Genomic DNA, 23,187 nt, shown 5'->3' with positions numbered 1-23,187 from the left:
GCACGAAAGCGACCTAAGGAATCATTTAAGCTCTACACAAAGTCTTCGCTCCAACCCGCATTTCAACTTGCGTGGTCATATGAACTCACAAAGAGGACACCTAGCTCGCCACGATGATTTGAGTTATACTCAGGCTAGGAGAGATCCATCTATTGTATGTGACAATGGGAATGTCCCACCTAACCGAGCTCAACCTTGGAGGGATAATAACTCGTCTAATGCATACAACATGGTGGGAGTTGATAACCAGCTCCCAAATAACCTAAAGCCAAGGATCCAACCCTTGAGAGATTGGGCTTAATAGAGGAGGCCATGAAAAGACTCTTGTGTGTAGAAGACATTGATGACTGTGATTATGATGAGGAGCTCGAGCCTTTCGTACCCCATATTACAACAGATCTGTATCCTGTTGTCTTCAAGATGCCGAACATGCCAACATATAATGGAACCACTGATATGTCCAATCATCTAAGGACCTTCAAAAGACCTAAGGAGTATTTTGTTCCCTGCAACGTTAACTGGACCGGCCAAACAGTGGTTCAATAAATATAAAAAGCATTCAATCACCTCCTGGAAAAAACTATCTTCCGAGTTCAAAAGATAGTTTCGAGCTGCAAAAGAGACCCGAGTAGAGGTCGATTCATTGGCTAACATCATGCAGTAGCCCAGTGAATCCCTGAAGGCATGTCTTAACCGATTCACAAATGCAGTGGCCCAGGCTAGAGACGCTGACGATAGCTCTAAGCTCGTGGCTATGAGAACGGAAATTACCGTAGGAGGAGATTTGTGGAAAGAACTCTAGAGAAAAAGAGTGAAAAGTGTAGATGAGTTCTTGACTCGAGCTCAAGAATGGATAAATTTGGAAGAGGCAAAATCTACTATCACATGAACCAGCCAGACCCCCGTTCAGCCCGCTAGAGTGGTAATGGATGCTCCAACTATGGCTTAGCCCGCTACCCAGAATAACCAGTCGGGGGGTAATAAATGAAAATGGAATGGTGAGGGCGACCAAAACGGGTCTAAGAGAAATAAGCATGGGGATAAATATACCTCCATTAACACCGCCTATATAGATTTAATGGATACACGAGAACACATCTATTTAGCTAACTTTACCCGCCTTCCATGGATGAAGCTCGAGCCCATGAAGCATCAAAGGGCGATGAGAGACCCAGCTAAATTATGCAAGTATCATAATGACATTGGTCACAACACTGGCAATTGCCGTCAATGGAAAGATGAGATCGAGACTCTCATTCGGGTTGAACAGTTAGCAAAATACAGTCCAAACATGGTAGCTCCTAGTCAACCAGTGAGGCAGAACCCACATCCAACTCAGGCAAGTCAGGCCAACCCTCAACTAGCTCAAGGAAATTAGGTTATCCCTCATCTTGTTGAAAGAGGGGAAATAGCCACTATTGTTGGAGGTTCCCATTTGGGAATAACAAGTAGTGGAGCCCAGAAAAGTTATATCCAGGAGCTGAAGGATAACCATAGCCACATCTAATTACCACATAATGACTCGCTGGCGATAACCATCTAGCTTGGTAATCGAAGAGTACGAATGATACCGATCGACAATGGGAGCTCCGTAAATGTGTTATTCAGGTCCACCCTTGAAATGATGGGGCTATCTGTAGCCAATCTTAAAGCAACCTCAATGACCCTCTATGGATTTTCAAGAGAGGGGATGGAAACCATAGGAATAATCGAGCTCGTAGTCACATTGGACGAGTAGACATGGGCTGTTGCCAAGATGCTCCAGTTCGTACTAATTGATTTTTCCCCTGATCGGGTCAAAATCTCAGAAAATAAAATGAAAAGCTATGGAAAATATATTTTGTGCATAAAATACATTCATAAAAATTAAAGTTTGGTAAAAAATAGTAAACCTAAGAGAAAATGGAGATTTGAGGGCATTTTGTGTTAAATGCTTAATTTTGCCGAAATGGGGAATTTTATTCCATGAATGGACCTTAGGTTAAATTTTATAGTGTGATTAATTAAATTAAATGTAAGAGACATTTAATTTAATTATTTAATGTTAAGTTTTGTGATTAAAACTTAATAAGAGTGAAAAATGTATCAAAAGACAATTTGGACTTTTCTTCTTATTAAATATTGATTCACCTTTATATAATATATATATATGTATATATAAATGGATATATATAGGATAAGGTGGCTGGCCATGTGAATAATTAAATGGGGATGACAAGATTTTGATTAAGTTTAATCCCATTTGTTTAAAAATTTGGGATAATGTCAAATGGGCAAGTGGGTAGTAAAGCACTTAAAGTGTTTTTAGGACTTTTAGAGTTTGATAAACTCTTCTAACCCTCCCCAACCGACTACACCTCTCTCCCATTTCACTATCATCTTTTTTTGAAAACTCTCTTTAAGTTTTCTCTCCACCTTCAACCTCAAGAACACTAAGGAGACTTGGAAGCTAAGCTTGGTCTAGGAAGGGTTTTCCCTAAGGTAAAGTTTCAATAATCTAGACCTTTGTAAAGTCTTATTCATAGAGTTTCAAATAGCTAATTATCTATGTTGTTGGGGGGAGTTGGTTAGGGTTTTTAAAAGGTTTTGAAGGAGCCAAAGCTAGTAGGAAGATCCACACCTTAAGCAAGAACACCAAAGAGGTATAAAGTTTACTTTTATGGTTGTTATTGTATGATTTTTAGTTTTAAGCATTATTTTGTATAGTTAATGCTTAAAGTTTCTTATTAGTGATTAATAAGGTTATGGTAGTTGTTTTATAATTTTTATGATGCTTGTGTATTGATATTTGAAAATAGGAACCAAAACCCCCAAGGGTTTTGTAGGAAACCTCAAAACAAAATACATGTTTTGAGCTGTGACTTCCAAGGGGTCTAGCATCCACTTTATATTGATTTTGTAAAATTTAATTGTACTGCAATGTTTTTGAGATTTAGTACATAAAATTAAGCTTTTGAAACACTAAAAAATGTTTAAAAATGAGTGAGTTATGCTACTTCAAAGTTTAGGTAAGAAATTATTTTTTCGTATTCTTAAGTTTTGAACCAAGTTTGGACAGCCACTATATAGGGAAAATGAATCCAGTTTTTTCTAAAATTTGGTGGATATATTATTGGCATAACCTAGTATTCTACTGTAAAATTTGGTAAGAAAATATTAAACAATTTGAAAGTTATTAACTGTCAAAGTTTAGAAAAAAATAAGGACTTGAAAATAAGGTCATTTTACATCATTGTTGAAAAATAATTTCACCAATAAAAAATAATCATTTTGACCTAAGATCTTACAAAAACCTAAATGGCATACCAAAAATGGAATTGGGAAATTTTGGTAACAATTGGGTAAGTAAATTTAAAGTTATGGACTAACAAAATATGTAGTTAAAAATGTGAAAAATAGATTTTTCACACTTAGTGCAAAAATAAGATTTTGGAACTTACGGTAAAAAGTAAAATTTTGCTTATTGCAAGATAAAAACTTGGTAAGTCTTGAAAGTATATTTTCACAAAAATTACTACTTTGAGTTTAGTGTGAATTATTTTTATTAAAGAATTTTATTCTTTTAAAAAAATAAAAGATTTAATTTATTAATAAGTTAATAAATTAAAAGAAGGTTTAAACCCTATATTTTGAGAAAATAATTAAGTGAATTATTTTTATAGTAAGTAAACTTGATTAATTGATTTTGAAAAATTAACTAGTCAATATGAGAAATTTTTAACGGTTGTCCTAATTAAGACAAATTAGGAAATTTTCTTAAAATGGTTTTTAGAGATTAAAACCTTAAGAAAAATAAACGGGAATTTAATTAGTATTTTCTGGATATAATACTGGCTAAAATCTTATATATTTTAACCGACTTGTCGAAAATGCGGGTTTATAGCGATACCTTTAAAGAATAATATTTTTAGCGAATTGTGGGAAAATACTATTGTGATACCCGAGCATAGGATAGGTCTCCCCAAGACTTAGGGTTTAGTCTCAAATATATTGTATGAATTTCCTTAATGGGTTTAAAACCAAATAAGGATCATTAATCCTTACAAATGATTTTTATTAAAATGACCAAACTGCCCAAAATAATAATAATAAATTATGAGGGCCATAATTAATCCAAGTATACTAGTATGGATAACTACAGTATTGGTTAGCATAACTAGACTGAACGTTGGAGGGTGAAATTTTGCTGAGTGCTAAGGACTCCAAGTAAGTCAACTTATATTGTATGGCTGCAACATGAAACGATTATTGTATTGTATGTTAGTATAGGGATACATGCACATAAATTGGCTGTCGTAGAAAGTTGCCTAGAGACGTTAGTCTAGTGAGTGTTGATTTTAGAAAATATGAACGGTAGAGATTCGTCATATCCTAGACGGCTAAAACCCGTCACACTGCTTGATTTTTTTTATGTCAGGTTCACTACTGCGATGAGTGACCATGAGGTGAGGATCGTTGGTTAAACCTAGGGGCGCCAAAATGAATGGGACCTAGGGACCCTCATGCTTACTTAATCAGTGAACGGTTAGAACCCGAACAAGTGCTCTGATAAGTTATTCCCGGATAGCAGCCGTGAATATTGGCCATTCAGTTAGAGTGCCTATTGATACTAGGGGTTGCCAAGTTTGAGTGAGGCTGAACACCTAGGGGAAACTGCTCACCAGCACCACTGGTTAACATAGAAGTCTCTGTAAAACCGTATAAATTCGATTTCACTCTTGGATAAGTAGTGATGCCCTAGGTAACGCGATAGTTACCCTTGATGGAGATATTTATTGGCTAGATCTTAGTGTTGAGACTCGGTTCTCTCTTACAGATTAGAAATTATGTTGGAGGGCGCGTTATGCCTGAATTGTTGGAAATTGTCGAGAGTTGGTCTCGAATTATATTGTGATATGATATATCTGCTTGTTCTGGGATTTTCTGAGTGTAGGGATATATTTGTTGATAAGATATAGTTGTGATATAATATATCTGCTTGCTCTGGGATTTTCTGAGTGCAGGGATATATTTGTTGATAAGATATAGTTGTGATATAATATATCTGCTTGTTCTGGGATTTTTTGAGTGCTGGGTTTTATTTGTTTATAGGAAATAATTTATCATTGGTTATCAGGCATGACCATAGGTTTGCCAGGACGCTTTTGCATTCTTGAAATTAATTGTGTAGGGTCTAGATGGATCCGGAACTTTAATTATCTGCATGCTTTGTTTTAAGGTTGAACTTACTAAGCGTTTTCGCTTACCTAGTTGTTTCATGTTGTAGGTAAGAGCAAGGACAAGGCAGAGCAGGGAGCGTTGGAGTCTACCTTGCAAATGTACATGTGGACTGACCTTTTGGGAAGCCATTTTATTTTTGGAAATATTGTATAATTTTCCTAAACTAGGCTCATTCTACTCTTTATAAAATATGTTTGTAAATAAATGTTAAGTATGGCCATACGACTTTTGTTTAGAAAAATTTATATGGGTTTTTGAGACAAATTGTTAAATGAGTCTTAAAAATCCGGGTCGTTACAGAGGTAGCTCCCTAATTAAAGTGTGGATTCATTAGGGAGGCGAAATATCCGACCTGGATAGCCAACCCTGTTTTTGTCCCGAAGCCTAATGGAAAGTGGAGAACCTACATCGATTTCTCCGATCTTAATAAAGCTTGTCCCAATGATTGTTTCCCACTGCCTATAATTGATTAACTAGTAGACGCAACGGCTGGTCACGAGATCATGTCCTTCATGGATACGTATTCTGGATATAACCATATCGCGATGAACCCTAAGGACCAAGAGCACACTAGCTTCATGACCAAGCACAACGTATATTGTTACAAAGTTATGTCATTTGGGTTAAAGAATGCAAATGCAACTTATCAAAGGCTAGTCAACATTATGTTCGTTAACCAGATCGAGAGAAACATGGAGGTATATGTCGATGGTATGCTCATCAAGTAAAAGACTACCAATCACCATGTATCTGATTTGAAGGAATGTTTTGGCATGCTAAAAAAATATAACATGAAGTTGAACCACCGGACATGTACCTTTGGGGCGTCATCAAAAAATTTCTTAGGCTTCATAGTCAATGTGAGGGGGATCGAGGTAAACCCAAAAAATATCAAGTCGCTATTAGAGATGCCTTCACCAAGGTCGCGAAAATATGTACAGAGTTTAACCAAAAAGGTCGATGCCTTGAACCGATTCGTATCAAAGTCCATGGACAAATGTCTTCCCTTCTTCAACTTGCTTAGGGGAAATAGACAGTTTGAGTGGACAGAAGAATGTGAACATGCATTTCAAGATCTGAAGACTCATCTAGCTGAGCCCCTTATGTTATAAAAACAACCTATTTGGGAAGGTCTATACTTATACCTAATTGTAACAGAAAATGCGGTCAATGCTGTATTATTTTGAGAGGGAAAACAAGCACATAAACCAATGTATTATGTGAGCAAGAGGCTTCTAGGAGTTGAAGCCAAATATCCTCTAATTGAAAACATGTGTTTTGTTTGATCATGGCTTTGAGAAAATTCAGGCCGTATTTTCAGTCCCACACTATACACGTCAACTGATCAACCTTTAAAGCAGGTCTTGCAAAAGCCTGAGATATCAGGATGTTTGTTAAAGTGGGCCATCGAACTTAGCCAGTTTGAGATACTATACAAACAACGAGCAACAATAAAAGGCCAAGCACTTGCTGACTTTGTGGCAAACTGCACGGGGTTCCAAGACGAACCAATGAGAGAACCTGTACAAGAGTTGTGCACTACAAGAAAAAACAGTATTCATAACACTTAAAAACTGCTAATCGGGACTATTGATAGCACTTCTGAAAATGCTAACATAGCCCCTATTATTAAAAGTCCAGTCTTTTCTATAACAGTTTTTGAATGTTATGTTCGGTGTTATCTTAAACTATTCAATAACACATTTTTAGGTGCTATAATATTCAAATAATAACATTTAGATAGAGTTTTTGGTTATAAATTTGAAGTTTAATCTTGTACTTTTTTCATAACACTTTTCAACTGTTACATTTGATTATTTTGATAACATTTTTAGTTTGTTATATTATATAAACCATAACGATTTTTTACGCTTATAATATGTTTTTAAATCATAACATATAGCAATAAAATTTTAAATTTTATTTTGATAAGTATACTTATATGGTTTTTTTTTTAATTCAAAGATTTTCATTATTGTATTTTGATAAAAAAAAATTCAAAATTAATCATAAAATGTAATTCTCAATAGATTGATAAACCATAAGTATTACATTAAACAATAACTAATTCAAACCATGAATGTGTCTACTTCATGAGATCTTCGTTCTAACTTAAGTTTGAAAGCATAACATAATAAAGTTTTATAATCTTGAACAATTTTTACTTCAAAAATGAAAAATAGAAACATTACAAGATACACAAAAGTAAACCATGCGTGAAACTTGCTCCTTCCTTCAATTCATCATCCTTTGTGCACTTGTCTTTGTTGTGAGTCCATTTGTTTAGCTACAACAAAATTTAAAAAAGTAATGCTTCAACTTAAAGTTATAGTAAACTAAAAGAGTACATAAAAAAGTTTAATTACCTAATTATAACTCTATCAACTGGCCATGCAATTATACTACCTAGAGCATCTTCTATAGTAGACATAATTGTTGAAGGCCTCCATAGAAATGCATCATTCTTTCTCACAAGATCTATCCCCACTTTCATAGCACTAGGCCCAAGAGGAACATGGTGAACCTCATCCTTTGGGTCACTTGAGATAAAATAACCTTCTGCAATAATATTTCCAGATCCAATCCAATCTAATATTTTGCATTTTGAGCCAAATGTGTGGTTCTTGACACTCTAACAATATACCAATAAAACAAATTCAGCAGCAGTAAATGATTTTATATTGAATATTATATGTTTTAGATTTTATCATTTTCATATAATTAGTATCATAATTACCTGAGTGGAATGAACATGAGAATTTGATTGAACATTGACATTTGATTGCTCCTCACTCTGAGTAGATGTATTCTATTTACAAGTAAGATAGAAAGACATGAATTCAACATCAGAATTAAAAAAAATACAAAAGTAAAGACTAACCAAAAAATTAAACATGAATTTTAGTTATTATTGCAATTCAGCCACATGAAAATATAGATTCAGCATCAAAATACTTACTTGATTTTTCATTAAAGAAACAATGAGTTGCTCCATGTGTCTTTTCTTTTTTACCTATTAAAATTCATTCCTTATTGCTTAAATGGTTTTGATTGTTCTAGTGCTGAGATTTTTAATTGTATGTTATAGCAGTTACTTGATTTTCTAGTACCATGATTCTTAGTCCCACTAAAGATTTCTTGGTCTAAATCTATTACTAATTTCTAGTACTTTAGTTTCATTAAGCTTTCAAGAGATTCTAGTGTTGTTTTTAATTTAAAAATCAGATTCTAAAATGGTAGCCACTAACTAATTGGGTTTGGATCAAAGACAAGATTTTAGCTTGGGTTGTGGCAATTAAATCTAATCTATACATATGGAAATAATGAAAACAATATGACTAAATGAAAAATTTAATCTATACATATAATGAAAAATCTAATCTTTACATATAAAAGCTTACCTAACCATCTATCAATACCAAGTCAAAAAATTTAAACAACACACAATAAGTTTTCTTTCTTATATCACCGAGCACACAAACAAATTTTCCAGAACCTACTTCTCTAATACACACAAGTTTTCAACCTTCCGTTATCACCGCAGCACACAATTTTAATCTCAGAACCTACTTCTCTATGGATGAATATTTAAGATATTCAAACTCCTCTAACATTTTAAAGATATTAATAATAAGATTTAAAAGAACAAATTCCGTACCTCTTGGAAATTACCTTTGCAATGCTCCTTGCCAATTCGATCCCCAACCTAAAGAATATAATCAATACTTAAAAGATTAATACAAAATTAAAATTTGTCAATAGATATTAAACAAGCATGTATGATAAACTAACAAACTAAACAACATGGCAAGCAAGCTCAAACAACCAAAAATAAAAGTTGGAATATCAAATAAATGTAACAACAGTGGTTTTATCTTATATTATTTCTTTATTAATCCTTCTTTTAAAAAAGAAACCTTGTGGTTTTCCATGTTTGTTCATATGTAACTTTGATCATTGTTATGAAAATTAACTAGATGAGTAATTTCTCCATGTTGGGATTGTTTTATTAGTATTCAAGTTTTATCATTGTGGTTTTACCTGCGAGAATCCAAGTTTAATGAGGAAATTAGGCTCTGTAACATTTCATGGGAGTGTTATTACTGCTACCAATAAGCCTTAGAAAAAACTGATGAGCAGATGTATTAATAACTCGCACACTATTGAGAATCTCATGTTTTGACCCCTGCATTTTTTTATTATTTGAACTCACCCACTTCGTCAAAGTTGATATTGATACCAAAATCTTTAAATAAACTTTAACAAAGTAGACTCAACATACATATCAACATATTTAGTCTCACACAAGCTCGTTTTTACAGATGTGATTTCTCTTTTACTTTGCAAAAGATTTATATCCATTTTTTTATTGTTTTTGAGACTAATTTTACAATCATTGTCAAAATTATGGAACTTTATAACTAACAATGATAGAGAACTTTTAGTAGAACAACCAAACACTGATATAAGCATAGGAATAAGAAGAGTTGTATTGTCATTTATACATGGAAATGAAATGAAACATCAATGATATGAGCCATTCATGGTTCAGTGACTTCAGTATGAAACAGTATACTAAATGCAGATGCAGAGGTTTCCTACTGTAAGCAAATGCAAAGGCTATAAACTTTTTTTTTTTTTTTGCCTTTCACAATTTCAGTTGCAATTGGTCTGTTATGGGGAATTTTGTACTATTTTGCTGGCACAAGACATCAATAGTGTTTTAAAATACCTATTTTAAGATCTTCATGTAATAAATCATGGACTATATGCATATGCTCTAATTTCAATTATTCTTGATCAACATGAAATGTCATCAAACTGTTTAACCATAAGCACCATATCATGACCAGGAAATGTCATCAAACTATTTAACCATAAGCAATAGCTGTACTCCTGATGTAGTAAGATTATTCCAATATGATTATGACCAGGTATTGTTTTATGAAACTACAGATTGGGATGGAGGATGGAATGTTGAAATGGGTTTTATGAAATGGATAGAAAACAAAATAATTAAATTGTCAAATGTACTATATTTTTTTTTACTGAAATAGTCTAAAATTAATAACAATTACATGAGATAAGAACAAATAATTCTTATCTAAAAGTGGTTCAATTAATGAATTAGAATTTCATTACCAAATAAGACAGCCGTGCAGCCATCACCACATACCAAAGACAGTTACTTACATGGAATAAAATTCCCTACTAAACCCAATATCACAACACTATCTTTAAAAGAACTTTATATTTATTTGGTACCAAATTATTTCAGAGCTTGTCTGTCTGCTTATTTTACAGTGTAATGTCTTCTTTTAACCACCCATTATCTTTTTTCTTTTTTTATGGAAAAAATGAATATATTGAACAAACCAGCAAGATTACAAACCAAGCTCAAAGAGCCAAACAAAAACAGAAACTACTGAGAAATAGCCCCTAAGAACGCCTCCACACAGGACCTAAAAAAGCAATAAACCAGCAAGAAAACAAACCAAGCTCAAATAGCCAAACAAAAACAGTTACAACTGAGTAATAGCCTCTAAGAACGCCACCTCACTAGTCCTCACTTTCAGCTTAGGCAACCTGGCTAGTCTAGATCTAATACTGAACTTAATCAGCTGAATTACAGGACCAATAGCCAAAGATCTCATCTCAAACACACACAGATTTCTATTTCTCCAAACCATGTACACAGCAGCTGCCAATGCAGCAGCCAACACTTGATGCTTCAGACTTTTCATTTTCATTTGTAAAAGTTATGATTAAATGCTTCCAATTTCACCATCCATCATGCCAGTTTCAAATAATGTTTGTTTGAATCAATTTGATAGCTATAAGTTGGTGTGTTGTGAACCTTTCCATATACATGCATTGACAGTATTGTCATTGTGTATTGTCATTTTTATTGGGTTATTTAAAAAATTCTATCATTATTTGATCACTTACCTGATTAAAAAAGACTAGAGTTTTTCTTCTCTTTCTTTTTTTTTTAATGACATAAAAGAGTTTCCCTAACAATAGCCTTGGTAGAACATTAGAGTGTAAGCTCTTTCATTGAAACTGTTGATATTTAATTTTGTTTATTTGTATTTTGCTGAATATTCTTCTTATTTTAAAATATAATACTTAATATTCTTCAATAGTGTGTTACTTTATTTTAGTACCAGTTTTTTGTTGGTTCCTTGATCTATAATGGAAGTGAAACAAGCACTTTTGTTAGGAAAGGTCATAAAACAGTAGACATGCCTCTTGACAGTGATGTTTTCCAAGTTTTTCTTGGCTATAATGATCCTTAACAGGTATATGCATTTGTCAATATGTATATATTTTTTTAAAATGAGTTTTAATTCTTAGTTATAAATTTTGCTTGTATAGATAGCTATTGGTTTATTCTACATGGTTCCTGAGATCTGAAGCAATCATGATGTTGGGTTTTCTATTTGGTGGAATTAAGTTAAAGAATTTGACTTGAAATTTATGAAATTGTTCAAATGGTTTCATTGTTTGATGGCCTGAAATTAAGGTTCATATTGCACTAGGATACCAACTTGGGAAGACATAAATAGTGTTCATGGGTTACAATGGCCTAACCAGGTTCAAGTAAAGTGTTTTACTGCATGTAAGTTAGTAAGAAACAAAAGGTTGTCGAGAGCAAATTAGTAACTTATAAATTCATCAACTGTCTTCTGGTTTATAAGATAAACATGTGTCAAGTAGACGTCTGTAACTTGTTATATTTTAATTGCCTGGTTATTATTTATGTATACATTTGTTGGAATTATGTGGTCATTAATACATGAGATATACAAATACCACTATCCTTATTCTAGACATAATAGTAACTTACAAAAACTACAATATTATAGAGTTCCAATTCTAGTGAAAAACAAAATTAGCTGTACCAAATTTGCAGAAGAATAATGAAACAACTACCTGATTATATGCATATTATTCATATGTTTTTCACAATTTAAACATTATACTTTCATGAAGTCTCAATTATATTCTCTTAGAAGAACTGTATTCTCGTCACATTTTTAACGCCTAGAATCAAGACATAAAGCATTTCTAGACATCTTTTTTGATGAATTATATGGTAGAAGTTTTAATATCCTTGCAGCACACACACACACTCACATGCATCCACACAGTTGGAACTTTCTTGACAGTGCTCGAGAAGCAATAAATATTATAAGTTCCAGAACTTACACTCCTGCCATTCGTGGCTGGAATAAGATTTCTCCTGTTTGAAACTGCTCTTTTGAAAGAGTGAACTGACCTTCTCCTGCTGCCTCAGATGATGCTCGTGTATCTTTGAGTAGCTCAGCCTCATAATCATAGGCAACATAACAGAGATTCTGTATAGAAATAAGGTCATAAATAGAACTCAGCTTCAACAAGGTCTCCTTACAAAAATGAGAGAGAAAAGCAGTAGAAAACAAAATTGAAACATTCCACTAAAACACAGGATACTAATGGTATTAGTAGTTTAATGTACCATGAGCAAAATATTTTCTTTGAGGGTGGAAAGCTGTTAGTATTAAAACAGAATAACTACAGTCACGAAAAACGAGGATAAATATTCAACAACAATATTCTGCACTCAAGAAACAAGCAAAACTTGTACCTCTTTGAAAGTGCGAACGGTGTACAGTGATTCAAAACTAATATTGTTCTGTTGCATCAACTCCTTAAGAAACCCGGTAAGTTTTAGTGCTCCCAGTCCCACAACCTCCACACCCACTTTGCGCATTACTTTACCATGTAAAACTAGAAGCTGAAAAAGAAAAGAAAAGAGTATATTTCAGATCCCCAAACATTGAATGCAACCAAGATATGATATAAAAGAAAGCACTGAAAAATCCATAGAATGAAAATGAAAAAAAAAAGAATAAAAGCAGCAAGGCTGCATGGAAAGTTAAAACTGTAACTTATACTGCAGGGCTAATCAGTATATATCATAGGTAAATGAAACCTTGTTGATAGTTTAAGGAAGAATAAAGCATATAAAAGATAAAAGAGAAACTATCACTCCTTACTTGGAACAACTGATGTGACTTGAAACCCAATATTTACAACAATTCCTGAAGTTCTTCTAGCAACATACAAAGCTAAAGTTGCCTACATTTTCAAAAACACAAAATGGATAAGATCTTACAAATAAAAAACATCTATCAAAGAATCAATCGAACATTTTAAGCCAAAAGAAAAAGGTCCAAATTACTCATAAACAAGCATAAGTACATAAAGCATCTCAGCTTATAGTGTTAATAAGTAAATTTGGTGCCTGTTCAGGATTGTCGACCACTCAAGTCACAGAAGCTTGCTTTACAAAAGGAAAATGAAGAATGAAAATTGGATCAAGGACTCTAAATCTATATCCGATGGTAAATGTCATTTTTTCATGAAACAAACTAATCTTAATTCTTTACTAAAGAGGGGTAGCTCAAATGATAAGGCATATGGCTTGCTATATCACAAGGTATGAGGTTTAAGTTTGTCTTGGATACCTACATAGAAATTGTTAGCGGAATCCTAGTTTTAAAAAAATAAAAAATTACTCTTATTTCTTTTAGTATTAAATAATTTAGAATATTAAACAACAGTGGCAAGTTAAGGCTTAGCGAAATTTACCTGATTAATTGCACAAACAGCAGGAACATTCATGTTAAATAGTGCTGTATATATAGCTTCCTTGAGTTGCCGTCTTGATGCTTTTGCAGATTCAGTATCTGCAATAAAAAGACAGAAACCACATCATAAGGACAGAAAGTGTCTCAAACAAGAAAAACACACAATTCTCAAGTGTCTCACTAAGGAATTACATGACCAAACTTCAAACAAAATTGAACTATCTAAATTACAGAAAAGGCAATGAATATATAGAAGCTGACCATCATAATGCAATATTGTTGTAGACACAACCACTGGCTGTGATGGTGCTCTTACCTGCATCTTGTAAAAGACATATCAAATATACATATGTGAGTAAAGAAGCTCATTTCATGAAAGCCAAAGCAAAGAAAAAGAGAGGAGCTACCTGCTATAAATAGTGGAAAAAAACTGTCTAAGTCTGGTATACATTGGAGACTCAATGTTACCAAATTCCTGCATATGAGAAAGTGACAATTGGGATTACACATAGTCGTGGTTAAAGAATGAATGAATGATGAAACTTTGAAGCTGGTAGTTAAAAGGTGACCAAGAAAGTAGCAGAGCGCACAGATGGAAAAAATAATAAATCCTATCTCTGGTATTGATTCATGAGCCAAACAGAAACCAATTTCGACATATCTACAAATTTTAACCGGAGTAAATAATAGGACTTTCCAAAATAAAAGTCACACAATTAAATATCATACACAAGTTTTACATCCACTTACTCAAGAATTATGTGGAGGTGACTCTTAGTCTTTAAGGATCCAAGATATTTCACAATATTTTTGTGGTTCAAATTCTGCAAAAGATAATAAGGTTTATCAGTCTCTGACCATTCACCTTCTTCCAAGGATGCTAGTTGTAGGATTCAACTCAAGTGAAAGAACATAACAATGAAGTGATAGCTATCCATGGTGTTTAACTAAAATGGAAGTCCTCAGTTTATATCTCAAAAGTTTCATTGCTAAGCTGCAGGTTTTGGCATGCATCAACCAATCTTTCTTATTTGTGATTTCAAAACTGCATAATTAATACACGCTACTTGAGTCATACAAGCAAGATAACAGTACCTTCAGTAAATCTATCTCTTGCTGTAAAGTTACGTGGAAAGGATCCATGGGAAAGCCATCAAAGAGAAAAGAGACTAAGTTAGCAGTCATGCATAAATACTAAAAAATAAACAGTTTATGAAACACTGAAAATAATTAAATGTCAATCATATGGGTAGGAGTACTTCGGAATCAAGTCCTCGTGAAACCTTTAATGCTTAATAATGTTTCAAGCTTTTCAATTTACTAACTTCTTAAAAGCCATATTTTCAAGATCTGTGGTGTTCTGGGAAAATAGCTGTGACATAACAATCTACAACATTCAGCCAACAATTATCAATATTTTCAAGATCTGTGGTGTTCTTTCACAACAGTTATCTTCCTCAAAGTTCATCTCTTATTCTGTCAACAGCTCTTAGAAAGTTCTTTCACAACAGTTATCTTGCATATCAACCTAGTTTCTATCAAAGATGGGTTTTTTATCATATCAATCTACAACATTCAGCCAACAATTTATATTATCAGGGATGAGAGAAACAAACCTGAGATAGTGGGCATGAGGCAGAGAACTCGTGAGGCAGAGAAGCTCCACTCTGGAGAGTGACTTCGTGAGGCGGAGAAAGAGCTCCACTCTGGAGCGAGTCTTCGTGAGGCAGAGATGAGTTGAGGGCGGAGAGACTTCGTGAGGGCGGTGAGGGCGGAGAGACTCCATGAGGGCGGTGAGGCAGAGATGAGTTGAGGGCGGAGAGACCTCGTGAGGGCGGTGAGTCTTCGGGAGGGCGTAGAGGGCGGAGAGGGCAGAGTGAGTCTTCGTGAGTGAGAGATGGAGGCTGAGAGAAAGGGTAACTTAGAGAAAGGCTGAGAGAAAGGGAATTCGGCAGAAATTCATTTTGGGGCCTGAGTTTTTAGTCATATGGCGCCAAAATCAGACCCCCGTGTGTTTTTAATCCCCCACTTAATAATAGCACTTCTAAAGATATGCTATTCTTTAATGTAATATATACTAAATATTGTTGTAGTGGTGGAAACTCTTCGTTGATGGATCGTCAAACGAGAACGGGTCTGGAGCTGGAATAATTTAAATTTTCCCCGAAGGACATCGCCATACGACTCTCAAATTTGGTTTTGACGCCTCCAACAATGAAGCGGAGTGCAAGGCATTATTGGCCAGAGTTTGGATAACAAAGGAGTTGAAAGCAAGAGAAATTCAATGCTTTAGTGATTCTCATCTCATGGTTAATCAAGTATTAGGGGAGTACCAAGCTCGACAAATTAAAATGGCAGCTTATCTAGCTAAGGTTAAAGGTGAACTGTCTGAATTTGAGTTCTATTCCGTCGAGCAGGTCCCTCGGCAACAGAACACTAATGATGATGCTTTAGCTCGACACACCACCACCAAGGAAGAAGACACATTAAATGTGGTTCCTGAAGAGTTCTTGGAACAACCAAGCATCGAGAATGAGTCAGTGGAAGTTGGAGTAATTTGCACAGAATAGACTTAGATGACTCCTATTGTCAAGTACCTCACAACCAGTAAAATACCAGAAGATTGAAAGAATGCAAGAAAATTATTGTATTAGATCCCACGGTATGTTATGATCGAAGGAACTTTCTACAGGCGAGGCCATTCATTACCCCTCCTGCGATGTGTTCTACCCAAGGAAGCACAAACCATCCTTCGAGAAGTACATGAAGGGTTTTGCGGAGACCATGCTGGGGGGCAAAACTTGGCTTTGAAGGTATTAAGGCAAGGCTTTTTTTGGCTTACACTAAAGAAGGACTCGACCTTGTATGTCCTAAAGTGCGATAAGTGTCAACGTTTTACCACTATTGCTCATGCAGCACCCATGGAGTTGACCATGATTTCATCACCTTGGCCATTTTTTGTATGAGGAATCGACTTAATAGGCTCGTTGCCAATTAGATAGGGAGGAGTTTGCTACGCGGTTGTTACCATTGACTACTTTACTAAGTGATTTGAGGCCGAGCCCCTGACGACTATAACCTCAAAGAGAGTCTTAAATTTTGTCGTGAAGAACATCTTATGCAGTTTTGGACTCCCAAAAAAGATTGTGTCTAATAACATGACTTAATTTGATAGTGACCTATTCACAACCTTTTTCTAGAAATATGTCATAATGAAGATTTTCTCCTTAGTAGCATACCCTCAAGCTAATGGGTAGGTCGAGGCAGTAAATAAAACCCTAAAGGCAAGCTTAAGGAAGCGACTTGAAGATGCTAAAGGGCTATGCCCAGAACAACTCCTACAAGTGCTATGGGCCTACAAGACCTCACATCACACATCTACTAGGCACACACCCTTCTCTCTAAACTTTGGGAGCGAGGTTATGCTCCCAGTAAAGGCTCTAGTGATGTCGCATAAGCAAAGAACCTACAACCATGATCGGAATCATCACCTACTGTAGTAATCGAGGTTACCTTTCTTTTAGACCTCTTTATTTATGTGATTATAAGTTGTCTTTATTTTATAGAATAGATTTAACTTGAGTTGTGGTGATAGAATAAGGTTTAATTTTTGAAATATTTAGTTGTTATGATTATAGTATTTAGTGGTTATGATTAGTATAGTATAATTTTGTGATATTAGTAGCCTTGTTTGTGGAAAATGGGTGATTGCATAAGAATAAATTAATTATGGTATTATTAAGAATTGTTATGGACCGAGTCTACATAAAGCCCTAACGCCAAATAAGATTTTCGGCTTAGTAAATTCAAAATCAGCCTAGAGAATTAGAGTATGTTATTTTATGGTTAGTTAGGATATTTGTGGATTAGGTTGTTATTTAGATAATTAAAGAGATAGAGTTTTCGTAACTTTAGGGTACTGTAACTTCGGACCTATTTTTGACCCAGTTATGTTATGCTTTTGGGAAAATAGTATTTCTACAAAGTTGTGGATAATTGAATTATCTTTCTAAAAATATAAATATTGTCTAAATCGGACTCTTACAGATCCAGTTATGTTGATTTTACTACAGGTGAGTCCAAAGATACGAGATTTAAGTAGTTAGAGGTTGAGATATTTTTTTCCTAGCTAGTTTGATGTTAGATTATCCCTCAATTATTTAATAAAAATATTAATAAGAAAATTTATAGATATTTCTGTATAATTTAGGCTTCTGTTTGATTTAAATTTAAATTTGGATTATAGTTAGAATGAAATTAGGATTTTTGAGAGCCTATAAATAGAGCTTATTCCTACTCATTTTTTTCATTCACTCTTGCTCTTCTTGAGACCCTCATGCACACACACACACACTCTCTCTCTATTGTTGTCATGCACCACCATCAAAACACAAACCCTAAGGCCAAAATCATCATCACCATCACCTCTTCATATCTTTGAAACCCTAGTATCCAAAGAGGCCACATGACCAAGGCTATCTTTCTTATTGTCAAAACCCTACAAGCAAGCATTTAAGGATCTAGGGTTTTTCTTCAAGATCAAGGTTGAGGGTTTTAAGCGGGATTAGCATATAAAGGACTGAAGTATAGTTTCTGTGCACCACACTCAAGGTAAGGAAAATTAGGTAATTTAGTTTATGACCTAATTTATGTTTTGTATGACCTAACATTTAAGGTACAATAAAAAGGTAAGTGTGGCTGGACCTAAGGTGTCCAATGATATATGATGAATTTATGTCTGGTAGGTTCAATTGCCAAACTTGTATGACAGACCTAAGTTGATGTCTGGTAGGCTCAGTTGCAAAAATTTTATGACGAACTTATGTCTGAGGCTTAATTGCCACCCATGTATAAGCACTTATCTTTTTATTATATATGTCTTGTTATTATGACTTATGATTTATGATTATGACATATGACATATGATCTATGACCTATGGTTATTATTATGACCTATGACTTATGACTATGAACTATGATTTAGATTATGACTTAGGCAATGCTATGACCTAGGGTTTTATGATGTTGTATGATTAGTATAAATAAGTTATGTTATGACTCTTGTGAAGTTTATGATATGTTTGATTATATGATTATATAACTGACTCTTATTTGTTTCTTGGGTTGTCTTGATTTGTTATTTTTGTGTTTATGACTAATGTTAAATTTATGATCTAGATTTGTGTGTGATCTTTGGTATGACGGTGATATAGGATAGATTATGACCTTGGTTTCTGTTATGAATATAGTATTGCATGTGAAATTATTCATTATAAGTTTATGATTGATTTATGTATGAATTGTTGTGTATTTTCCTTACTGGGCTTAGAAGCTCATTCTTTTATTTTATTTTTGCAGAATAAGTTAACCTTAGATGACTAGTGGCGAGCGGATTCCCAATACCAAGACTGGTGTGAATATGTGGCGGTTGTATAGCCGCGTGTTATTTTCTTGGGAAATTATGAACTTTATGACTTATTGTTGCCTAGTTTTAATTTTATTTTATTGTAAAGACTATTATTTATTTTTCTTAAATTCGGGTTATGTTTATTTTAAATTATAAATAAAAAGGCAACACTTTTTACGATTTATTACATTTATTTTTCAACATCTTTATTTTCTACAACTAAAGCTATAATTTAGGGTGTTACACTTGCTTAATGCATCCCTGGGTTTCTTTGAAGAGCAGCGGAATGAGTCTCAATTTTACCTCGCCCATTATCAGTAAAGGGTTACTTGCTAATTTAACTCTAAAGTCAAAGGACGTAGACTTGAACTGGGTGACTTAGTGCTCTGAAGGGTGCTTTTGGCAAGAAAATATCCTAAAGATGGTGTATTGGGACCGAACTGGGAAGGTCCCTACCAGATCATGGAAATATTTGGTGAATGGACCTTCAAACTAGCTTGGTTAAGTGAAGAATTGGTCCCATGGACTTGAAATGCTCTACATCTTAAAAAATACCATCAGTAACAGGACGACTTTGTTAGTCTTTAATGCTTTTAGTATTTTTCCTTCTAAGGCTTATTTATAAAAGTCTTTTTATTTTAATAACAAAGGATTGATACATAATTTAAACGTAGAATCAATATTTTATCTTATTCTTGTGATGTATCACGAGCTTATTTTGTAAAAACAACCTAGAATATTCATAAATTCTGATCGATTGGGGGGCATATAACCCTCAAAGAGTCTTTGAAGTATTTAACAAATTAAAATAAAATTTGTACAACTTAGAATTTAGAAAATTGATTATTCTACGTGGAACGCCCTACTTCCTTAGAGTCGTTACTAAGTGAGTTTAAAACATACAATTAACTCGCTGACCGAGGTTTTAGGTTAAAAGTGTAGGTAAACTGTAATAAAAGTCATATCATTTGAAAATGTAATCATTCACTGAAAATTATAAAGGCTTTAAACATTTGGAATCCCAAAATACTTTTTAGAAATATTTACAACTCAAAAATATGATTAAGGTCGACTAAATGACAAAATTCGGACTAATACAAAACATCTCCCAAAAATACTCCTGGACGTGACAACCAAGCAGGCCGAACATGTACACGTCGCTTCACGCTCTCCGTACTCATGGTTGGTCGACCTTCCCCTTGCCCTTACTTGCACCATAGAGCACCCATGAGCCGAAGCCTAGCAAGAAAACTCCACACAAGCAATCAACATATGCATATCTATCAATCAACATATAATAAAACCGCCAACAGGCCAAACACATAACGGCCATACCGTCCCAAGCGCTTTACCAGGCCCTAGGTTCGCAGTCTACACCGTGAGGATATCCCAGGTATCCAATAGGGGTCTCACCCTGGCAAATCGCACTCTACGTGCTTAATGCTGCTCTCAGCCCCTTGCTGTACTCGGCCTTTGCCGTTCCCGGCCCTCACCGTTCTCGGCCTTCACCGTTCCCGGCCCTTGTCGTTCCTTCACAAATATGCACACATAACATAATCTAACAAATACTTAAACATACATAAACATAATCAATGGGATACGCCCTGCATCACAATCACATAGGGTTGTGCCCTGCAATATCCTGAGCACAGTCCCCTAGTCCGAGCCTCACTGAAAACTTAGTCACAATGCATCAACAACATCCATCCATCAAGTCCTAATCCATTAAATAACATTGGGTTGTAATTCTAGTCTCCGGGACTTTGACTTCTATCAATCCGGGTGATAAACTCCATCCCGAGCCTTAACTTTTGGACTCCCGAGCCTAAAACCTTTTTGGGGTCCGAAAACCCACTAAGCGTCGCGGCCCCAAGGTCCCATGTCACGACCCGCCTCAACCAAAAACCCAATCCCAAAATTCAGCCTGTGCGCGTCGCGGCCTAATCTATGGTGTGTCGCGACCTGCCCTTCTTCCTGGCCTCCCAATTATTGTAGAGGGTTGTGGCTCAGTAGGAACAATGTCGTAACTCGACCCTTTGAACCCAGAAAAATCCTCCATTTTCACCACCAAAACCAAGCCAATTTACCCCAAAATCAATCTAACAATCCAACTCAATCACCACAAAAATTCTACTACAGTCTCAGCAACAAAACCTAGCAAGAACTAACCACAAACCTCATCTAGAAACTCAAGAGTGATCCACCACCTAGCTCACATGCATAACCTTAAAACACCAACAAATCTCAGCATCAACCCAGATAATTGAGTGCTAGGATCCTTACCTCAACTGTTAGCTTTGCCCTTGAGCTAATCCTCAATCACAACCAACTTCAATTCCCTTGATAAGTAAGCACAAAATTCTTAATACATCAAAGTCCTCTAGCTTCCAAAGAGAGAGAAACACTAAGATAGGGAGAGGGTCGGTTCATCAAGTTTCTAAATGCTTCCTTAGTTTTTTTTCTTATCTAAGTCACTTAAGCTACCTCCAAGGCTCGGGGTACCAAAAACGTCCCTGAGGGCAAAATGGTAAATTTCCTCGATAATCCCTCATAAACATTCTAACTTCAAATATATCTCCAAATATTTATTTTCATAACCCGATAACCCAATAAAATATCTAATGCTCGAAATACCCCTCGACTGGCCCCGAGTCGGGTATTTAACCCCATTGTGACTTTCTAGCTAAACCGCTCCCTAGGACTGTCTCGGATCGTGCAACACAAATATATCACAATATTCACAAATATTACATTTATGCCCTCAGCGGGCTAAAATTACAAACATGCCCCTACTAACCAAATAGGGCCCACATGCATAATTAATTCACCTATTCATGCATCTCTAATCACATACTCATTAAATTCACATATTAACATAATAAACCTCTTATTGCCCTCCAGGCACGCTAATCAAGGCCCAAAGCCTTATTAGCAAATTTGGGACGCTACACTACGACTTTTTAAAGCTCGAATTTTCAAAGAAATTCTAAATACAAACTAAGTTAACAAAATTCAAAGAAACAAAACCTAGAAATCAACTAGGAAACCCTGGATATAACCAGGTCTGAGGTCTGATTCCTAATAGGTGTAACACTATTAGGTAAACAAACTCTTGGATATAGCTAGGTCTAAAGCCTGATTTCTAACAGATGTAACACTAATAGACGAACAAACTCCTGGATATAACTAGGTCTAAGGCTTGATTCCTAACAGGTGTAACGTTTTTAGGCAAACCAACTCCTAGATATAACCAAATCCGAGGGCTGATTCCTAACAGGTGTAACACTAACAAACTCCTAGATATAACCAGGTCCGAGGCATGATTCCTAACAAGGGTAACGCTATTAGGCAAAAAAACTCCTGGATATAACTAGGTCATCGACCAAAATTAACTAGTCGAGCCATCAGGCACTTATCTCGATCTAAAGTTATCCCCTATGACTATGCAAATGTACTTGGACTTAAAAAAAAAGAGTTTATAAACATGGCATGATAATAGGTTAAGGGGAACAAAAAATAGATCATAAATTAATAATCATGTACTAACGCAAGTATATGAATAACTTGAGGAAAAATAACCTCGAAATAAGCTCAAGGGAAATTGTCTCGGCCTAAAGGGCCCACATACAAAAGACTCTAGGCCTAAAATAAATAAATAAATATATATATAAAATAGTTCCCCCTCTCATCCCTGAGCTCTGGTCACTTGCCCCCAGGATGACAATTCTTCCTCCTCGGCCCCTGCCGCCACTCCAGAAGCCTCTGTTGTATTCGCCCACTCCTTTGATAACTGGTCCTTAAACTTGGCAAGGTAGTGCCACCGAACTGTTGCGTCCAGGAATGAGAGATCCCTTTCCTGATTATATTCCTAGACCCGATAGAAAATTTCTTCTAAAGAGTTCTCTGCTTCAGCAACGTCCTCCT

General features: G+C 35.0%; 1 protein-coding gene across 1 annotated transcript; it reads right to left on the bottom strand.

Annotated features, from left to right (window-relative positions):
- Window positions 1-10,742: 10,742 nt before the first annotated feature.
- LOC133792038 (actin-related protein 8-like) lies at window positions 10,743-14,350 on the bottom strand. Its single transcript, XM_062229949.1, has 7 exons — window positions 14,264-14,350; window positions 14,118-14,179; window positions 13,858-13,955; window positions 13,263-13,344; window positions 12,851-12,993; window positions 12,433-12,581; window positions 10,743-10,956 (listed from the first exon to the last, which is right to left on the bottom strand). The coding sequence occupies exons 1-7, from the start codon at window positions 14,335-14,337 to the stop codon at window positions 10,743-10,745; spliced, it is 822 nt and encodes a 273-aa protein (XP_062085933.1). The 5' UTR covers window positions 14,338-14,350.
- Window positions 14,351-23,187: the final 8,837 nt, after the last annotated feature.

Source organism: Humulus lupulus, chromosome 7, assembly GCF_963169125.1.
Source record: "Humulus lupulus chromosome 7, drHumLupu1.1, whole genome shotgun sequence".
NCBI lineage: Eukaryota > Viridiplantae > Streptophyta > Magnoliopsida > Rosales > Cannabaceae > Humulus > Humulus lupulus.
The sequence above is the reverse complement of the archived record's forward strand: the minus strand, read 5'-3'. Positions and strand labels throughout refer to the sequence as shown.

Coding starts and splice junctions, on each gene's coding strand:
- LOC133792038 (XM_062229949.1), bottom strand. CDS start 14,337: ATGCAGGAATTTGGTAACATTGAGTCTCCAATGTATACCAGACTTAGA. Junction 12,994..13,262: donor AGTCACATCAGTTGTTCCAA/GTAAGGAGTGAT, acceptor TTCAGCTTCTAG/TTTTACATGGTAAAGTAATG. Junction 10,957..12,432: donor CAGCCACGAATGGCAGGAGT/GTAAGTTCTGGA, acceptor GAAAATGAAAAG/TCTGAAGCATCAAGTGTTGG.